At 50.5% G+C, this 15,961-nt stretch overlaps 2 protein-coding genes across 3 annotated transcripts; one reads left to right on the top strand and one right to left on the bottom strand.

Annotated features, from left to right (window-relative positions):
* Nucleotides 1–225: 225 nt before the first annotated feature.
* Nucleotides 226–8,578, top strand: Ca9 (carbonic anhydrase 9). Of its 2 annotated transcripts, XM_026415282.2 has the most exons (11): nt 231–615; nt 1,440–1,469; nt 1,731–1,901; nt 2,057–2,199; nt 2,272–2,364; nt 3,347–3,413; nt 4,887–5,044; nt 5,225–5,360; nt 5,500–5,529; nt 5,912–5,993; nt 6,105–8,578. In XM_026415282.2, the coding sequence occupies exons 1-11, from the start codon at nt 279–281 to the stop codon at nt 6,169–6,171; spliced, it is 1,314 nt and encodes a 437-aa protein (XP_026271067.1). In that variant the 5' UTR covers nt 231–278; the 3' UTR covers nt 6,172–8,578. The 2 variants fall into 2 exon arrangements, with proteins under 2 accessions (XP_026271072.1, XP_026271067.1); XM_026415287.2 differs by lacking the exon at nt 1,731–1,901 and having other exon boundaries at nt 226–615.
* Nucleotides 8,399–15,444, bottom strand: Tpm2 (tropomyosin 2). The gene is made up of 9 exons (XM_026380357.2): nt 15,171–15,444; nt 14,629–14,754; nt 11,423–11,556; nt 11,211–11,328; nt 11,052–11,122; nt 10,506–10,581; nt 10,267–10,329; nt 10,023–10,092; nt 8,399–8,723 (listed from the first exon to the last, which is right to left on the bottom strand). Exons 1-9 carry the CDS (start codon nt 15,282–15,284, stop codon nt 8,641–8,643), a joined length of 855 nt encoding a protein of 284 aa, XP_026236142.1. The 5' UTR covers nt 15,285–15,444; the 3' UTR covers nt 8,399–8,640.
* Nucleotides 15,445–15,961: the final 517 nt, after the last annotated feature.

The raw sequence follows: 15,961 nt of genomic DNA on the forward strand, positions 1-15,961 counted from the left end.
AGGCGGTGCCTTGGGTTCCAAGCTGGGCCCATGACCCCGATAACCTTGTGCTTGTGAACACACCTGCCCCTCACTCCACCCCATCCAAGCTTTGGTATCGGGGAGGGGGCACAGGGCCAGACAGACCCGCGGGACTTTGGCTCCATCTCTACAAAAGGGCACTCTGTGAGTCAGCCTGCTCCCCTCAAGGCTCGCTCCTCCCCCACCCAGCTCCTGTTTCCTATGCACGTACAGCCCGTACACACCACACCGTGTCCCGGGACACCCCAGTCAGCCGCATGGCTTCCCTGTGCCCCAGCCCCTGGCTCCCTCTGTTGATCCCAGCCCCTACTGTGCAACTGCTGCTGTTGCTACTGCTCCTGGTGCCTGCCCATCCCCAGAAACTGTCCTGGATGCAGGGGGATCACTCTATGGGAGGAGGTTCATCTGGGGAAGACAGTCCACTGGGCCAGGAGGATTTGTACAGTGAAGAGGATCCACCTGGGGAGGAGGATTCACCTGAAATTACTTCTAAACCAGAAGAGGACAACTCCCTGAAGTTAGAGGATCTACCAACTGTTGAAGCTCCTGGGGACAGTCAAGGTCACCTAAGTAAAGCTCCCGGGAACAAAAAAGGTAAGTGGTCATCAGCCTCCAAATTTAGGCTCAGTAGAATCATGCCACCTCTCCCTACTCCTGGCAGAGATCATTCAGGGAAGGAGCCTGTTCTCTATGAGAAACCCCTCCAGGGGGCTCCCCCACCATTAGACCCCTCTGTCTTTCAGCGCTAGAAGAGGAAAGATGGGGAAAGGAAAAATATGGAGAACTGCTGGAAGAGATGGGAAAGAATGGGGGAGATTGGAGAGGAGAAGGAGAACAGGACTGTCCAGAAAGGGGGGGATAGGTGAAGAGGAAGAGAGAATGTGAAGAAAAGAGGAAAGACTAGGGGGAGAGAGTAGGTACCAAAGGAAAGGCAGAACCTGTAGACTTTCTCAGCTTCAGTCTGCAAGGAAGAAGCTGGGACTAGGAAGAAGGAATCAACGACAGGAGAGGGACCTGGTATCTTGATTTCCAAGCCAGGAACGCAGGGAAAAGAGATGGAGACTAGGAAGGGCAGTGGAATGAGTATGGGAAAGGGATGAATAAGGGAGAGAGGAAAAAGATGGTCTACTGAGTTGGGCTTGGGGACTGAGGTACTCACCTACTCTACAGATCCTAAACTAGTGGTTGCAAACAGGGGCCAATGGGGCCATTGTTTGCCCTCCCGGCTCCAGTGTTATGTTTGGTTGCAGTCCACTGCGTTTTTGCACGTGGTCCGCTTCAGACATTTGTTACCTGCTATGCCCTGTAAGACATCTTAATTTATGGGGCCCTGCCGCGAGGTGGGGGACCTATTTCTCCGGACCCCTGGGAAGGGATGGGCTCTAAGGCTGGCTTGTACATCCTTCTCATTTACGCAGGGGATGGCCACATTCATTGGCGCTACGGAGGTGAGACTCCCACTCCCTGCAGAGATCCAACCTGGGAACCCGGCTCTGTTGATCTGCCCCACAACCATTCCAAGACTGGTTTCTGGGCGTCCCATTCACGGCAGGCTCCGGTCCCCGCCGGCTCCGGTCCCCGCCCACATCCCTGATTTCTATTTCCCGCTCCGAGGCCTCCAGACTCCACCCGCTTCACTTTTTCGCGCAGGTTGCTTAAAAGTTCCTTACCCAGTCATCAGACTTCTCCACCATACTCTCTATTCCCAGGCAACCCGCCCTGGCCCCAGGTGTCCCCAGCCTGCGCAGGCCGCTTTCAGTCCCCCATAGATATCCGCCCGGAACTCACTGCGTTCAGCCGCGCGCTGCGACCCCCACAACTTCAGGGTTTTGCGCTACCGCCACGTCCGGAACTGCGCCTGCGCAACAATGGGCACACCGGTGAGGGGGTCTGGGGTGGAGCCTCAGGGAAACCGAAGGGACTGTCTGGGGATGGGACCCGGAGGAGGGCGGTTGGGGAGGTGCTTCGGGGTTAGGCTGGTTTCACCCGCGGGCAGGCGAGACAGGGTCGGGCTCACCTGGCGCTCCCCCCGCAGTGCAGCTGACTCTGCCTCCCGGGCTGGAGATGGCCCTGGGTCCCGGGCGGGAGTACAGAGCCCTGCAGTTGCATCTGCACTGGGGTACCTCGGATCGCCCGGGCTCAGAGCACTCTGTTGATGGCCACCATTTCCCTGCCGAGGTGAGCATCCGAGGAGGGGCAAAGGGGCGTGGCCCGAGATATACCCCACTTTGACCCCGGTGTTTTCTCCAGATCCACGTAGTTCACCTCAGCACTGCATTTTCGGGAGTTGATGAGGCCTTGGGGCGCCCGGGAGGCCTGGCGGTTTTGGCCGCCTTCCTACAGGTACCCATCTGCACACCCCTCCCACTCCCGTTCCCTTCTTCCCTGGGGTCCAATGTATCTTGCCCTCAGAGATCCCATCCCCAAACTGTCACTCTGGCCTCTAGCCTTCATCCTCATTCAACACCCATGTTGAACCAGGCACTGGACCATAAAAAAAGATTCAGAAGCTGTGGGTCCTTGCCTCTAAGGAACTCACAACCCGTGGGAGCTGACATGATAGGTAATGGGAAGGACACAGTAAAATGGTGGTCAGGGAGGAGGTTAATTCTGAAGCTTTTGATAGGAAAAAAAGGGAAACATTCCAACCAGAGAGAACAGTACCTGCAAATACAATGTGGCCCGTTTGGGGAATGGCAGATGAAACAATTAGACATTGGAAGAAGTAATTTCTCTATTAACTCTTGTAACCTTTCATTTCCCTTCCTAAAATGCAGCATTTATTGACCTCTTTGGACCTTAATGATCAAAGATATATATGCCATGATTAGAGGAGGCCGTGAAGGGAAAGGATGAGAGACCTGCTAGGCTCACTCACAAATGCGAAACTCATAGCACAATGTTCAGAGAAATGCCTCAGAAATAGCACATCAGGACAAGGTTCCAAAAGCCAAACATGAGTTATTAAAGTGAATGCAGAAGTAGCACAAATACAAGGTGTATTAAGGTTTTCTGTGGGAGAACCATGCAGTGTATGTATATGTATAAAAGTTAGCAGGGCCAAGGTCCTTGAGGGCCTAGTATCCTAGTGAAGTGGCAGCTTCTCCTCCTCCTCCTCTTCCTCCTCCAATTTGCCATTGAAACCCAATTCACCAAGCTCATTAGTTTGCAAAACAAGAATAATAAACTTACTCAGTAAGAGTAATAAGATTTCCTCTCAGAGGTGAGGAATGGGGGAGGATTATTGGAAACCCACCCCATGTTTAGGCCTCCAGGCAAGGCCCTAGATTATAGGTATAAGTCTGTTTTGCATTTTCACCCCCAGGAGGGCCCAGAAGAAAACAATGCCTATGAGCAGTTGCTGTCACATTTGGAAGAAATTGCTGAGGAAGGTCAGTTTGTAGGTCTGGCCACTACTTTCTATACCCTAATGCTTAAACACTTGCCCTGGGGAGCTGGGTATGGTGGCACATGTTTGTAATCCCAGCTACTTAGAAGGCTGAGGCAAGAGAGTTCCAAGATTGAGGCCAGGACAATTTAGTGACACCCCATCTCTAAATAAATAAATAAATAATAAAAAAGGAAAAAAAAGAAAAAAAGACATAGCTGTGCAATGTGCATACCTGCATTTGTAATGCCAGTGACTTGGGAGCCTGAAGCAGGAGGATGGCAAGTTCAAGGTCCTCCTCAGCAACTTAGCAAGACACTGTCTCAAAATAAAAAGGGCTGTGGATGTAGCTCAGTGGTAGAGCTCCCCTGGCTTCAATCCCCAGTACCATTATTAAAAAAAAAAAAAAAAAAAGGTTTTGAGAGCTTCAGATCTGAGAACGGGGATTGGATGGAGTTGGGTGTGAACTAGCTTTGATCTGGATAATAACTGTGAAGTTGACCACAGGCAAGCTGTTGCCCATAGGCTTGATGATTCCAAACCAAAAACCAAACTGAAAACAAAGTTAGAAAAAAAAGGAAAAGAAAAGAAAAAAAGGACAAAAAAAAAAGTGTTTGGAAATTCCTGGGTTGAGTGTGGAAAGATACACTTTTTCTGAAAACTCTGTTTCTCATTCATAATCATCAAATATTTGAAGTTTATAGAAACAGTTGTTGGAAATCTTTCTCAGTTGCAGTGGGTCATTTTAAACTTCACTTACTCCACTGGACCTTTAGGTTTTTGCTAAATGAAAAGAAGTGTGCCTTTGGAGGGTTTTTTGTTTTGTTTTTGTGACATTGGGGATTGAACCCAGGGGTACTTCACGATTGAGATACATCCTCAGCTTTTTTTTTTTTTTTTAATTTTGAGACAGAGCTTCAGTAAGTTGCTGAGGCTGGTTTTGAACTTGTGATCCTCCTGTCTCTCTCAGCCTCCCCAGTGATTGGGATTATAGGCGTGTACCATCACACCCAGCTGCCTTTGAAGTTTTGTGTCTGTTTTTGATAATTATGAATATTAGTTTATTTACAAGTTATTCAAATTTATTTATTTAGTTATACCAGGGTTCAAAACCAGATCTTTGCAAGTCAAGGTCCATGCTAGGCAAGCATTCTACCTCTGAGTTATTTCCCTAGCTTCATTTTTTCTGTTTAATTCACTCTGGGCTTAAATTGGTGATCCAGCAAGTTATGATGGTATGCAAAGTAAGAGTGAAGGCTCAGTCTTCTTTTCTCACTCTGTGAGGCCTCATCGGATTGTTCAAAGCCCTTTACTTCCTTTTGAGTTTTCCTATGTGGAGTTATGGGAAGGGATCACACATAGTGAAGAAGTATGCTCAGGGAGTTAAGTTGGTTTGGGGAGGTGAAACTGTATCTCTCTACCTCAGAACTTTAAGGGGACATAGTCTAAGTGAGACACCAACAAGTCTTCTCCACAGACTCAGAGATCTGGGTCCCAGGACTGGATGTATCTGCCCTGCTGCCCTCTGACCTCAGCCGCTATTTCCGATATGAGGGATCTCTGACCACACCCCCCTGTGCCCAAGGGGTCATCTGGACTGTGTTCAATCAGACAGTGAGGCTGAGTGCTAAGCAGGTAAGACTTGGGCATGGTGTGGGACCCTTTTGTTTCCTTTTTTTATTTTTATTTTTTGTGGTGTTGGGGGATTGAATCCAGGGCCTTGCATATGCTTTGCAAGCTCTCCATTAGTGAGCTACATCCCCAGCCTTCTTTTATTTTCTGGAGTCTACCTGTATTATCTGTTGACCTTCCCAGCTCCACATCCTCTCCAGTTCCCTGTGGGAATCTCATAACTCTCGGCTACAGCTGAACTTCCGAGCCACGCAGCCTTTGAATGGGCGAATGATTGAGGCCTCCTTCCCTGTTGAAGTGGACAGTCACCCTGAGCCAGGTGCAGCTTTGTCTGGTGTCCCATATTGCTACGTCACCCCAGCCATAGGTCCCTCCTCCTCACATGTCTTCATTTATATCAGAGAGTCTATCACTGGTGGCTACGGTCTCTGGCTCTAATATCTCCTTTTTCTCTTCAGTCCACATGAATTCCTCCTGCCTTGCTGCCGGTGAGTCTGTGTCCCTTTTACTCTTAGCATTATTCAGCCCCAGGGGGTAATCGGGCCACCTATGCTTCCTCTCCTCTTCCTTGAACAGACCCCTGTCCCTAATATGACAGAGTCAGACTGGTGAGGGGGATTCCCCCACTGACCCCATGACTTAGTTGATGAGGATGAAGCTCCCCAAATGTTCTAGCATCCTCTCTCCCAAACAATTTTTACCTAGCTGTTAGGAAGAAAACCTTCCAGTGCATCCATGGTTTTCTGGGCTGGCCTCTTCCAGAGACAGAAGTCTGGGGCTGATGGTGTGGCAACCATTGAAGCAGGCCTAAAGGGACCCAGTGGACCCCAGGTACCCCTCTTAAGGTGGTCCTTCTCCTCTTCCTCTCAGGTGACATCCTGGCCCTGGTGTTTGGCTTCCTGTTTGCTGTCACCAGTATCGCCTTCCTTGTGCAGATGGGGAGGCAGCACAGGTATTCACTGACCCTCTCCTTCAGTACAGCTCTCCCACCCACCCTTTGTGGAGTGCATGCAAATTAACTCATCCAGGGCCAGTTTTCTGATTCAAGTTCCTTGTTGTATAGACACAGAAGTAGGACCAAAGAGGGTGTTAGCTACAGCCCACCAGAGATGGCGGAAACTGGAGCCTAGAAGCCCGGAACTTGGAAAATACACAGATAAGCCAGCTAGAGGATTCTGGGGGGAGCTGGAAACTTTTTCCTATTTTGCCCACTAGATGATTCCTTTTTAATTTGCAAAGAATGTTTCTTCTTCTTTTCCCCCCTAAAGCCACTGAAATGGGATCTTATAGTAGCAAAGCAAGATTGCACTCAACTTCCAGATTTTTTTAAAAAAATAAATATTCCTAACAAAATGTGTAAGTCACCTTTTTCCCTCAAACCAGAAGGTTGGTATATTAGTTTCCCATTGCTGCTTTAACAAATTTTCACAATCTTGGTGGTAATGCAGATTCATTCTTATAGTTAGTCCAAAATGAATTTTAGGTGTCCAAGTCCAGGGGTCAGTGCGGCTGGTTCCTTTTTTTGTTTGTTTGTTTTTGAGAGAGAAAGAGAGAGAGAGTTTTTTAATATTTATTTTTTAGTTTTTGGCAGACACAACATCTTTATTTGTATGTGGTGCTGAGGATCGAACCCGGGGCACGCGTGCCAGGCGAGTGAGCCACATCCCCAGCCCAAGGGGCTAGTTCCTTCTGAACATTCTGAGGGTACAAGGTTTCCTGGCCTTTTTCGGATTCTGAAAGTTCCCTGCATTCCTTGGCTTATGGCCCCTTCCTGGCATCACTCCAACCTCTGCTTTCATTGTCATGTGTCCTACTGCCTTTGATCTTTCTCCATCTTGGAAGGACCCTGTGATTACACTGGGCTTGCCCAGGTAACATAGAAGAATCTCTTCAACTCAGACCTTTTGCTCAGAGTCCCTTTTCCTATGTAAGTTAACATTTCATAGGATAAGACTGTGGACATCTTTGGGGGAGGGGGATTATTCTGTCCACCACAGATGTTATCCAGAAGGGAGGTGACTGATATTTCTGAGATGGGTGTGTGTGTCAGCATGGGTGTTGGGAGGAGGGGTAGGCTACAAGTTACTAGGCTTAAAATTACATTGAGGCTTTTAGGCTTTTACCCTGTTGGAGGAAAATCTGTCTTTTCTTGCAGTTTTGTCTTCAGAACATATCATTTGACCCAGCTGCCCATTAGAATAGGGCAGTGCTGCAGATGACAGCTCCTTTGCCCTGCAGAGTAAAGGTCGGGATATTCCCCCACCCCTTAGGATCTTCTGCTTTCACATAGCCTGTTCAAACCTCTCCTCAGTGAGCCCAGGACCCCTTCCCCAGGGCTCTGAATGAAAAGGAGTTCCCATCATAGAGCAAGGACTCAGGCCATAATCATTCTGATTCCATTGGCAACCAAAAGAAAGGCTTAAAGGGCCCTGGGATGCTGGTAAATCAGTTTTATTGGGTTGGGGTAGCAACTATACCCTGGCTGGGAGCAGGGCCAGCCCTCACAGGTTGTTGAGTTCCAGCAGGGTCTGGTCCAGGGTCTGGTGAATCTCCACGTTCTCCTCCTTGGCACTGGCCAAGGTCTCTGTGAGGGGAGGAAGCTGGTGAGGAGAGGGAAGGGAGACGGGGAGCATGGGGGAGACAGGGGGATGCCATGGACAGGGGAAGGTGACACAGACATGGGGTGGGTTAGGAGACACAGGAAGACATAAACTTTAGGGACCTATGGGCTCCCTGGCAGGGGCAATTGGATGAATTAAGCAGGACAGACAGATGCCTCACTTAAGGCCTATGTGGTCATGCAAGTGGGAATGGGGAGGTTTGAGTCATAAACTAGTTTACCCTCCTTCTTTAGAAGGTATAGCAAAAACTGAAAACCAAAGGAAAGACAAAGGCTGAGCCAGGAAAGAGAAGACCAGACAGACAGACAGAAATGAGGTGGAAGACAGACCTGCAGCTGCAGTGGAAAGCCCTGTTGCTGATATCCAGTACTTTTTCAAACTTCATTCCACGATCTTCTTGTCCCTCCCCTGTAGCTCACCCCACCCTATTTCCTTTCCAATCATTCTGTTAGATCCTGGAATCCCAGTTAAGTGCTCTAAAGTCTGACAGGTACCAGAGGGGGCCATGGTACTTGATGGGGTCACACATGCCCACATGCAATAATGAGAGTCAGAGACAGAGACTGCAGTGCAGAGGGGTCTTGGTGTGGGTCACAGCATTTTGTAGGGGGATTCAAGGAAGGAGGTGAGGGTCACAAGATTGGGTGTGTCGGTAAAAGCCAGGGTCTCAGGAGTGAAGGAGTGGTCTGTGGCAGTGAAGAAGTGCTCTCTGGAGGGCAGGAAAACAGCATGGAGACCAAGTTTAGAATTTATTAGGCAGCAGAGAGGGCTGGAGGGCAGCAGGTGGAGGGCATTGTGCAGAGATTGAAGGATGAAGCCAGTGCCAGAGTGGGCAGTGGGGGTGATGGAGACTCTCCCTAGACTGTTCCCAATCTGGCTGGGCAACGATGCCAATTTTTGCTCCTCCTATCTGCCCCTCCCCACAGAAAATGAAAAGAGGGGAGAGAAGGGGGCTGAGATGGTCACACTGATGTGGGCTCAGAGGGAGGTGATGTCATTGAGTGCGTTGTCCAGCTCCTCGCTGATGGCCTTGTACTTCATCTTCTGTGCATAGACTTCATCTGGGATGACCAGGGGAGAGGGGCCAGGTGGGAGTGTGGGAAGAGGGAATGGAGGGGAAGAAGGAAGGAAGGAGAAAGGATGATGGGGAGAAAATGAATCAGAGAGAGGCAGAGAGAGTAAGAGAAAGCGACCAGAGAACAGGCTGGACGGTTTTTGGGGCTTCCTCCTCCCCTTTCTCTACCCCATCTCTCTTTTGCCCTTCTCTTGCCCCAGCTTGGTTCTTCCCCTGAGCAGCATCTGCCCTCCCAGGAACCTATGGGCACAGTGCTCTGAACAGGTAGGCATGCTTGCTGAAGTAGAAGAGGGAGGGTGCTTGAATCAAAGAGGGCTAAAGTCCTAAAGTTGGAGATAAAATTAGCACCTGCCTGAGAAGAAGCAAGGCACTGGGAATTGTGAAAGTTAAAGAGTTATCAGATAAAAAAGGAAAGGTGACCTTGAGTACAGCGGCATTGTTGATAATAGAAATAACCAGAGACTAGCAAATATCTGGATGTTTGTTTTCACCAAATGTAGTGTCTTCCATTAATGTTGTCAGGCAAACTCAAACACTACATCAAATAGCTGTCTCTTCAATCAAGAAGGCTCTGTGATCGGTTTCTATTGTGTTGTGCTTGGAGATGGCTTTGCTTTGTTAGATCAGTATTATGCAAAGTACATTCTGCAGACCAGCAGCATAGTTATTTCCAGAGATCTTGTGAGAAATACAAACTCACCAGCCCTAGGTCAGCAATCAATCACTTTGGATTAGAGTGCAGGTATCTATGGGTATTTTTTTACTAAATTCATGAGGTGCTTAACCACTAAGCCACATTCCCAGCCCTTTTTATTTTTTATTTTGAGACAGGGTCTCAATAAATTGCTTAGGGCCTTGCTAGGTTGCTGAGGCTAGATTTGAACTTGCAATCCTGCCTCAGCCTCCCAAGATGCTGGGATTACAGCCACCATGTCACCATGTCCGGCTCTATGTTGTTTTTTTTTTTTTTTTTTTTTTTTTTGTGTGTGTGTGTGTGGTGCTGAGGATTAAACCCAGGGCCTTATACATGTGAGGCAAGCACTCTACCAACTGAGCTACATCTCCAGTCCTCTATGGCGGTTTTTAAATGTGCTGTACAAGGAACTATACCCTGATTCTTCTACATGCTCAAGTCTGAGAAGTACAGGAGCTGATGCACTCTGGCTTGTTACAGCTTCTTTGAATTTGTGGAGTCCAACCCTAGTTTATGAGTGGTAAATATAACCCGAAGAGGAGATAAGGGCCAGGCCTACAGTGACAGGTGTGTGGGGGGAGTATCCTTTACCTTCCAGGTCATCAATGGTTTTCTCCAACTTTGCCACAGACCTTTCAGCAAATTCTGCTCGGGTCTCAGCCTGTTAATAAGGGTGGGATGAGTGACATGGTAAAGAATTAAGCATCTCAGAGAGACTCAGCACCTAAGTCAATCTTCTCTCCCATCCCTAGTTCCAGATCCCCTGTCATAGGCAGCCTCTGGCAGGGACAAGGACGGCTTGAGGGGAGACTGGGAGCTAGAAGAGAGCTCTTACCTCCTTTAGCTTTTCCTCCAGCAGTTTGATCTCCTCTTCATACTTGTCCTCTTTGGTGGAATACTTTTAGGGACATACACATGCCATTAGTAATTCGCCTTCTCAAGTCTTTCATTTCTCCACAGAGGCCCTCAGGTTCCTCTAACTTTGCTTCCATTGAGTGCCCAGCCCTCCCTGCCTGGGCCCTCACCTCCCTCCCCTGCAGGACCCAATCTTCACTACCCCTCTACCGCCTCTACCTTGTCCGCTTGGGCCTCCAGGGATTTCAAGTTGTTGGTAACAATTTTCAGCTCTTCCTCTAGGTCCCCACATTTACTGCAGGGGTGTGCGGCAGGGTGGGGTGTGAGGGCACAGTGAGGCAAGACAGCAAGGATGCATAGTGGGGGAAGGGTGGAGGAGAGAAAAGAAGAGCCAAGTGGTGAGAGTGACAGCAGGCAGAGTTTGGGAGCCCAGGCCCTTCCCAACCCGTGGCAGGTGAGAAAGAGCAGCCTGAGATGCTGAGGTAGGAAAGGGAAGATGAGCTGCAAGAAAGTGGCATTGCCCAGAAAGTTCCACAGAGGTCACTACCTCCTCCTCTGAGGCCATCAGGGACTTGAGGGCTTGGTCCATAGTTCGAAGTTCCTCCTCCAGCTGCCTGGCTCGGCTGGGGGCAGCAGGCAGGGGTCAGAGGACAGGCCCTGTCCCTAGGGCGCCCCAGGCCTGGGAAATCGACTACCCACTGTGCAGGGTATCCTACAGCCACTGGCTCAGGTCCAGTTCCATCGGTCACCCCAGGGTATCCTTACCTCTCGGCCACCTCGGCTCTCTCTTCTGAGCGTTCCAGCTCTCCTTCCAGGATCACCAGCTTCCTGGCCACCTGAGAGCATTGGGAGAGAGCAGATCAGTGGTTACTGATTTGGGGTGTGAGGCTTGGGAATGGGAAGGAAGTGGGGTAGGGCTCTCACCTCCTCATATTTGCGGTCGGAGTCCTCAGCAATATGCTTGGCCTCCTTCAGCTGCATCTCCTGCAGCTCCATCTTTTCCTCATCCTTCATGGCCCGGTTTTCGATGACCTTCATTCCTCTGAGAGTCAGGGAGAGAGGTGAGTGTGAGGTCAGCACCAGCAGAGACAGGCTCCCTCCCCTGTCCCTGAACCTCCCCGTGTGCCCCTCTCCACCTCTCGCTCTCATCAGCGGCCTTCTCAGCCTCCTCCAGCTTTTGCAGGGCTGTAGCCAGGCGCTCCTGTGCCCGGTCCAGCTCCTCTTCTACCAGCTGGATGCGGCGGTTCAGGGAGGCCACATCTGCCTCAGCCTGTGGGCCAGAGGTCAGAGGTCAAAAAGCTTTGTCTGCCTTGGGTGAGTCAGAGGGGCTCCAGAGGATGGTAAGACTCCTCTCAGAAAGAACCTAGGCTTCCTGACTTCTAGATTTTAACCTGTTTTTCTACTAACTATCTTCTGTTAAAACCCTGCTCTAGCCAAAAACATTACTTGACAAGCTTCACTCCCCGGCCATGGGGCCTCTTCTGGCACTGTGCGTGGTGAGTCTCTTGATGGCTGGTCACTCTGTTCTTTTTGAGAGCATTTGAAGTGCTGAGACTGGTCTGAGGTAGCCCTGATTCCTCCTCAGCAGAGCACAGGGTAGGTGGGTGGGTGCAGGACAGATAAGGGGGAAGAATTAGGCCAAACAGACTTCACCATTGCTAAAAACGGCCAATCACAGAATTGAACTCAGTGATGTCACCAGCTGCCAGGCAGACTACCAACAAGGGATCCAAGAGGGCACACTAGGTCAACATCCATGGTTACAGCGAGGGGCTTCCTACCAAGGCCCCTGGTCTTACAATATGGAAACAAAACCTTTGAGATTTTGGAGAAGGCCCGTAAAAAACAAAAACTGGGGACATCCTGAGAAAAAGAGGGCAGAGCAAGACAGGCCCCCATAAAGGAAAAAGAGCAGCAGTGCGGTTTGGTATTACGAGCACAGCTCTGAGTCAGACTGCTGTCTTGGAGCCATGGAGGCCACTCAATACTTGTGTGACCTTGGGCACCTTATTTAGTCTCTCTAAGCCTCAGTTTCCTCTTTCATAAATTGGTGTTAATGATCAGTTCCTCCTTTTGGAGACTGTTCTGAGATAATGTAGTGCTTCTAGCGCTTCATCAATAGGACCACCTGGGAGACTTAAAAAACTAGCTCCATACTAGATCTACTGAACTGAGACCTCCAGAGTAAAGACTGGGAATCATTTTTTTTTCTTTAAGCTTCCAAGTGGTTCTGATGATAAGCCAAGTTTGGGAAATTATGAAACAATGTGCAGAAAAAACTTGAGCACATTGCCTGCATGAGCACACTCCAAAAGTTTCTCTCCCTCAAAGCCATAGAGACCCCATAGAGGTTTTTTTTGTGTGTGTGTGAGTGTGTGTGTGTGGGGGATACCAGGGATTGAACTATGGGGCAATTGACCACTGAGCCACATCCTTAGCTTTATTTTGTATTTTATTTAGAGAGAGGGTCTCACTGAGTTGCTTAGCACCTTGCTTTTGGCTGAGGCTGGCTTTGAACTCCCCATCTTCCTGCCTCAGCCTCCAGAGCTGCTGGGATTACAAGCCTGTGCCACTGCGCCCAGCGACCCCACAGAATTTTAGGACTGGAAAGGATAAAGAGCCAGTGTAAGGGAAAGAGTGAGTGGAGGGGAGGAGCTGAGTGGAAGCACTGGGAGCAGAGGGTGTAGAAGGCAGGCCCTGGTGGCACTGCAGAGCAAGAGAAACACAGTACCATATATAGAAAGTGGATTATAGCTTGTCCTCCAGGTGCTGAAGGCACCTGGAGCTTGGCCACCTAGAGTGACAAGAGCCCATCATAGGCTCAGGGCCTGATGACTCAGTGTGGAAAGATTCTGGAGACATCACTGGTGTTGGGAAGAATGACTCTGGAGGATATTGGGGGCTACTCTAGAGAGATGAGACTCCGTATAAGGAAAACTCTCTTCATGGTGATGGGATGACAAATGATGGCCAAGTTTGGGAAGTACTAGGGCCCTCATCACAGGTCTGACATTTGCCATTGCCTGCTGCTCAAGTTCCTCAAAGCTATGGCTGTTCTTTAATCAAAGAACAGGCACTACTCTCCCCATTGAACAAATGGGAAGAGAGGAGGGAGAGACTGAGGCACTATATAACTACTGTGTTCAAGGTCACACTATAAATTTGATCAGTGTTTCCTCCCTACTTCTGGCACTGCTCCCCTGTCCCTATTCCCAGGGCTTTCCACTCCATCCACCATCCCCCCTCCAGCCCCCACCTAGCTCCTTGGGTTTCCAGTCTGGCCTCTAGCTGCACTGGGCCTTGGTTATTTATAGAGTATCAAATGCCCAGGGTCATCTTTGCTAGCAGCTGCAGGTCAGTTCCCTCCCATGTGCCAGGGCTGGTGAAGAACCAGAACTGGAGGCTGGAGGTCAAAGAAGCCCAACCCTGGGGGTTGGGAAGCATGAAGTATGGTCAACAGAAACAGGAATGTCATCCCTGATGTTCAGACCATACTTTATGCTAACTACTGGCACACCCTAACCACAGGCCCATCTTCAATTTAAAACAATTCCTGGGGGAAGGCAGATGAGGCTATTGAGACAGGGATTCGTGAGAACCACATCTAAAGTCATATGCCATTCTTCTACCATTTGGTGGGGTTGGAAATCCTAAGAAGTAGACAAGTCTGGTTGGGGCTGGAGGTGCAGGCAGAGAAATCTCAGGGTAAGCAGGACCTGCCAAGGTGGCTGCTTTGGCATTGTGGCCCTGTCCTTCTGCCCATTAGCCTGGCATGGTTTGAAGGCTGACAGCTTAATGAGGGTAAATGAGGAGCCCGTTAGAACCTGAGCTGGAGCCCCAGGGTACAGCAGAGCTGCTAGAGCCAGAGGTCAAGGCCAGGGAATTTCTAATGGTCCCATAGGGATGTAACCCAAGCTAGGGCCCCATCTTTGGATCCCTCTACCTCTTCCTACCTACTAGTACCTCACACTTACACTCCACCCCCCAAATATAGCTGCAGTCTCCTTACCATTTTCAGCAGCAACATTAATTGAGGTAGACAGTAAATTCTCACACCCCCACCCCCATGATGACTCACTACTGGATGGATCACTGTACTTTCCAAAAGCTGGAACCAAATGGAATTACAAGACTTAAGTCCTGGAGGGAAGTGGTAGGTGGTTTTGATTTACCCACTGTCTAGTATTATTTGTGTAAGCCTGCCCTAGCTTGGGTTACAGAGAGGAAACTATTTCTCTGCTAATGCTGGGAAGATCTAGGTCTGCTTCACTACTTATCTCCATGCCTGGGACCCCTCCCCAGTTCATTAATGCCCCCCATAATCCCCCAAGTCCACACTCACGTCGGTGGCCTTCTTCTCAGCCTGCTCCAGTTTCTCCTGGGCATCCTTCACTGATTCAGAATACTTTTCCACCTCATCCTCTGTCCCTTTCAGCTTCTTCTGGAGGGCCTGCTGCTCCTCTTCCAGCTAGGGGAGAGAGGAAGTCCCTGGTGAGGGCCTAGGAAGGAGGAGGGGTGTATGTGGGGGCTATTAAAAGATATTTGGAGGCTGTTGGGGAGGAAGAGGGATAACAGAGGAGAGACAGTCCAGTTGAGACTGTTGGGGGAAGCTGGTGAGGATAGAGAATAAATCTCAAGTCCCAATGGGTAGGACCCATCGCTGTTATTCAAGGGCAGGAGTGGAAACTGAGGGACGGGCTCCCTGGGCAGCCATGGGTGAAATGGAGTGTGGTTTCTGCTGGGTCCCTGAGGGTCCTGTGAGGGCCCCGGAGGCTACTGGGTGGGAAAAAGCCTTGGGAGCAGGCCCAAGTTTGGCAAGGGCCCATCTGACCCTTTGTGGAGGGGAAGGGAGAAGAGGTTGCACTGAACGCAGGGTCCCCCCACCTGCTTGCAGCGGTCTTCAGCTTGCTTTTTGTCGGCTTCGGCCTGTTCGGCGCGGTCGATGGCATTCTCCTTGTCCAGCTTCAGCATCTGCATCTTCTTCTTGATGGCGTCCATGGCTGCGGTGCGGGGTGGGCCGGCGGGCGGGTGGTGAGAACCTGGTGGACTGGGCTGGCTGCTAGGGCTCGGCGGACCAGGGCCCGGTAAGAAGGACTGAGCAGGACTGGGATGTCCCAACTGCGCGGGCGCCTAAAAGGCGGGGAGGGACCAGGCGGAGCCGGGGACCAAGACCCTCCCCCACCACGGCCCAAACCTTGTAGGGGCAGAAGCTCGGCCCGGCCCGGGGGCGCAGCCGCCCCCTGCGCACACTCCGTTGGGCCCGCCCCTTGGGGTCCCGCCTCTGCCTCCCATCCCCTCCACCCCCAGCCAGCCGTCGGGGGAGAAAGTAGCCCGCCGTGGGCTGTAAAACTCCTGGCGCTGCGAAGGAGGGAGGGGACCTTGGGCTGGGGGCTCCGCGTTTCCTCTGAGTGACAGCCGGACCCAGTGGCAGCTGCGGCTGGGGCCCCTGGGGCTATTTCGGGGCGTGAGCTCACGGCAGCTGCCCGGGCACAAGGACCTGCGTGTCCCCCCCCCCCCTCAGCTGCAGCAGCCGCTGCCCTTAATTTAGAAGTTTCCTGTAAATCCCCCCAGATTAAATGTCTCTTGGGAGGCGGAGCTCCTCCAAGCCTCGAGTGCCTCAGTTTACCCCGAGTTCCAGACCGCAAGTTTGCGTTAAGGGCGTGGGGGTGATAGCT

Source organism: Urocitellus parryii, chromosome 4 (genome assembly GCF_045843805.1).
Source record: "Urocitellus parryii isolate mUroPar1 chromosome 4, mUroPar1.hap1, whole genome shotgun sequence".
NCBI lineage: Eukaryota > Metazoa > Chordata > Mammalia > Rodentia > Sciuridae > Urocitellus > Urocitellus parryii.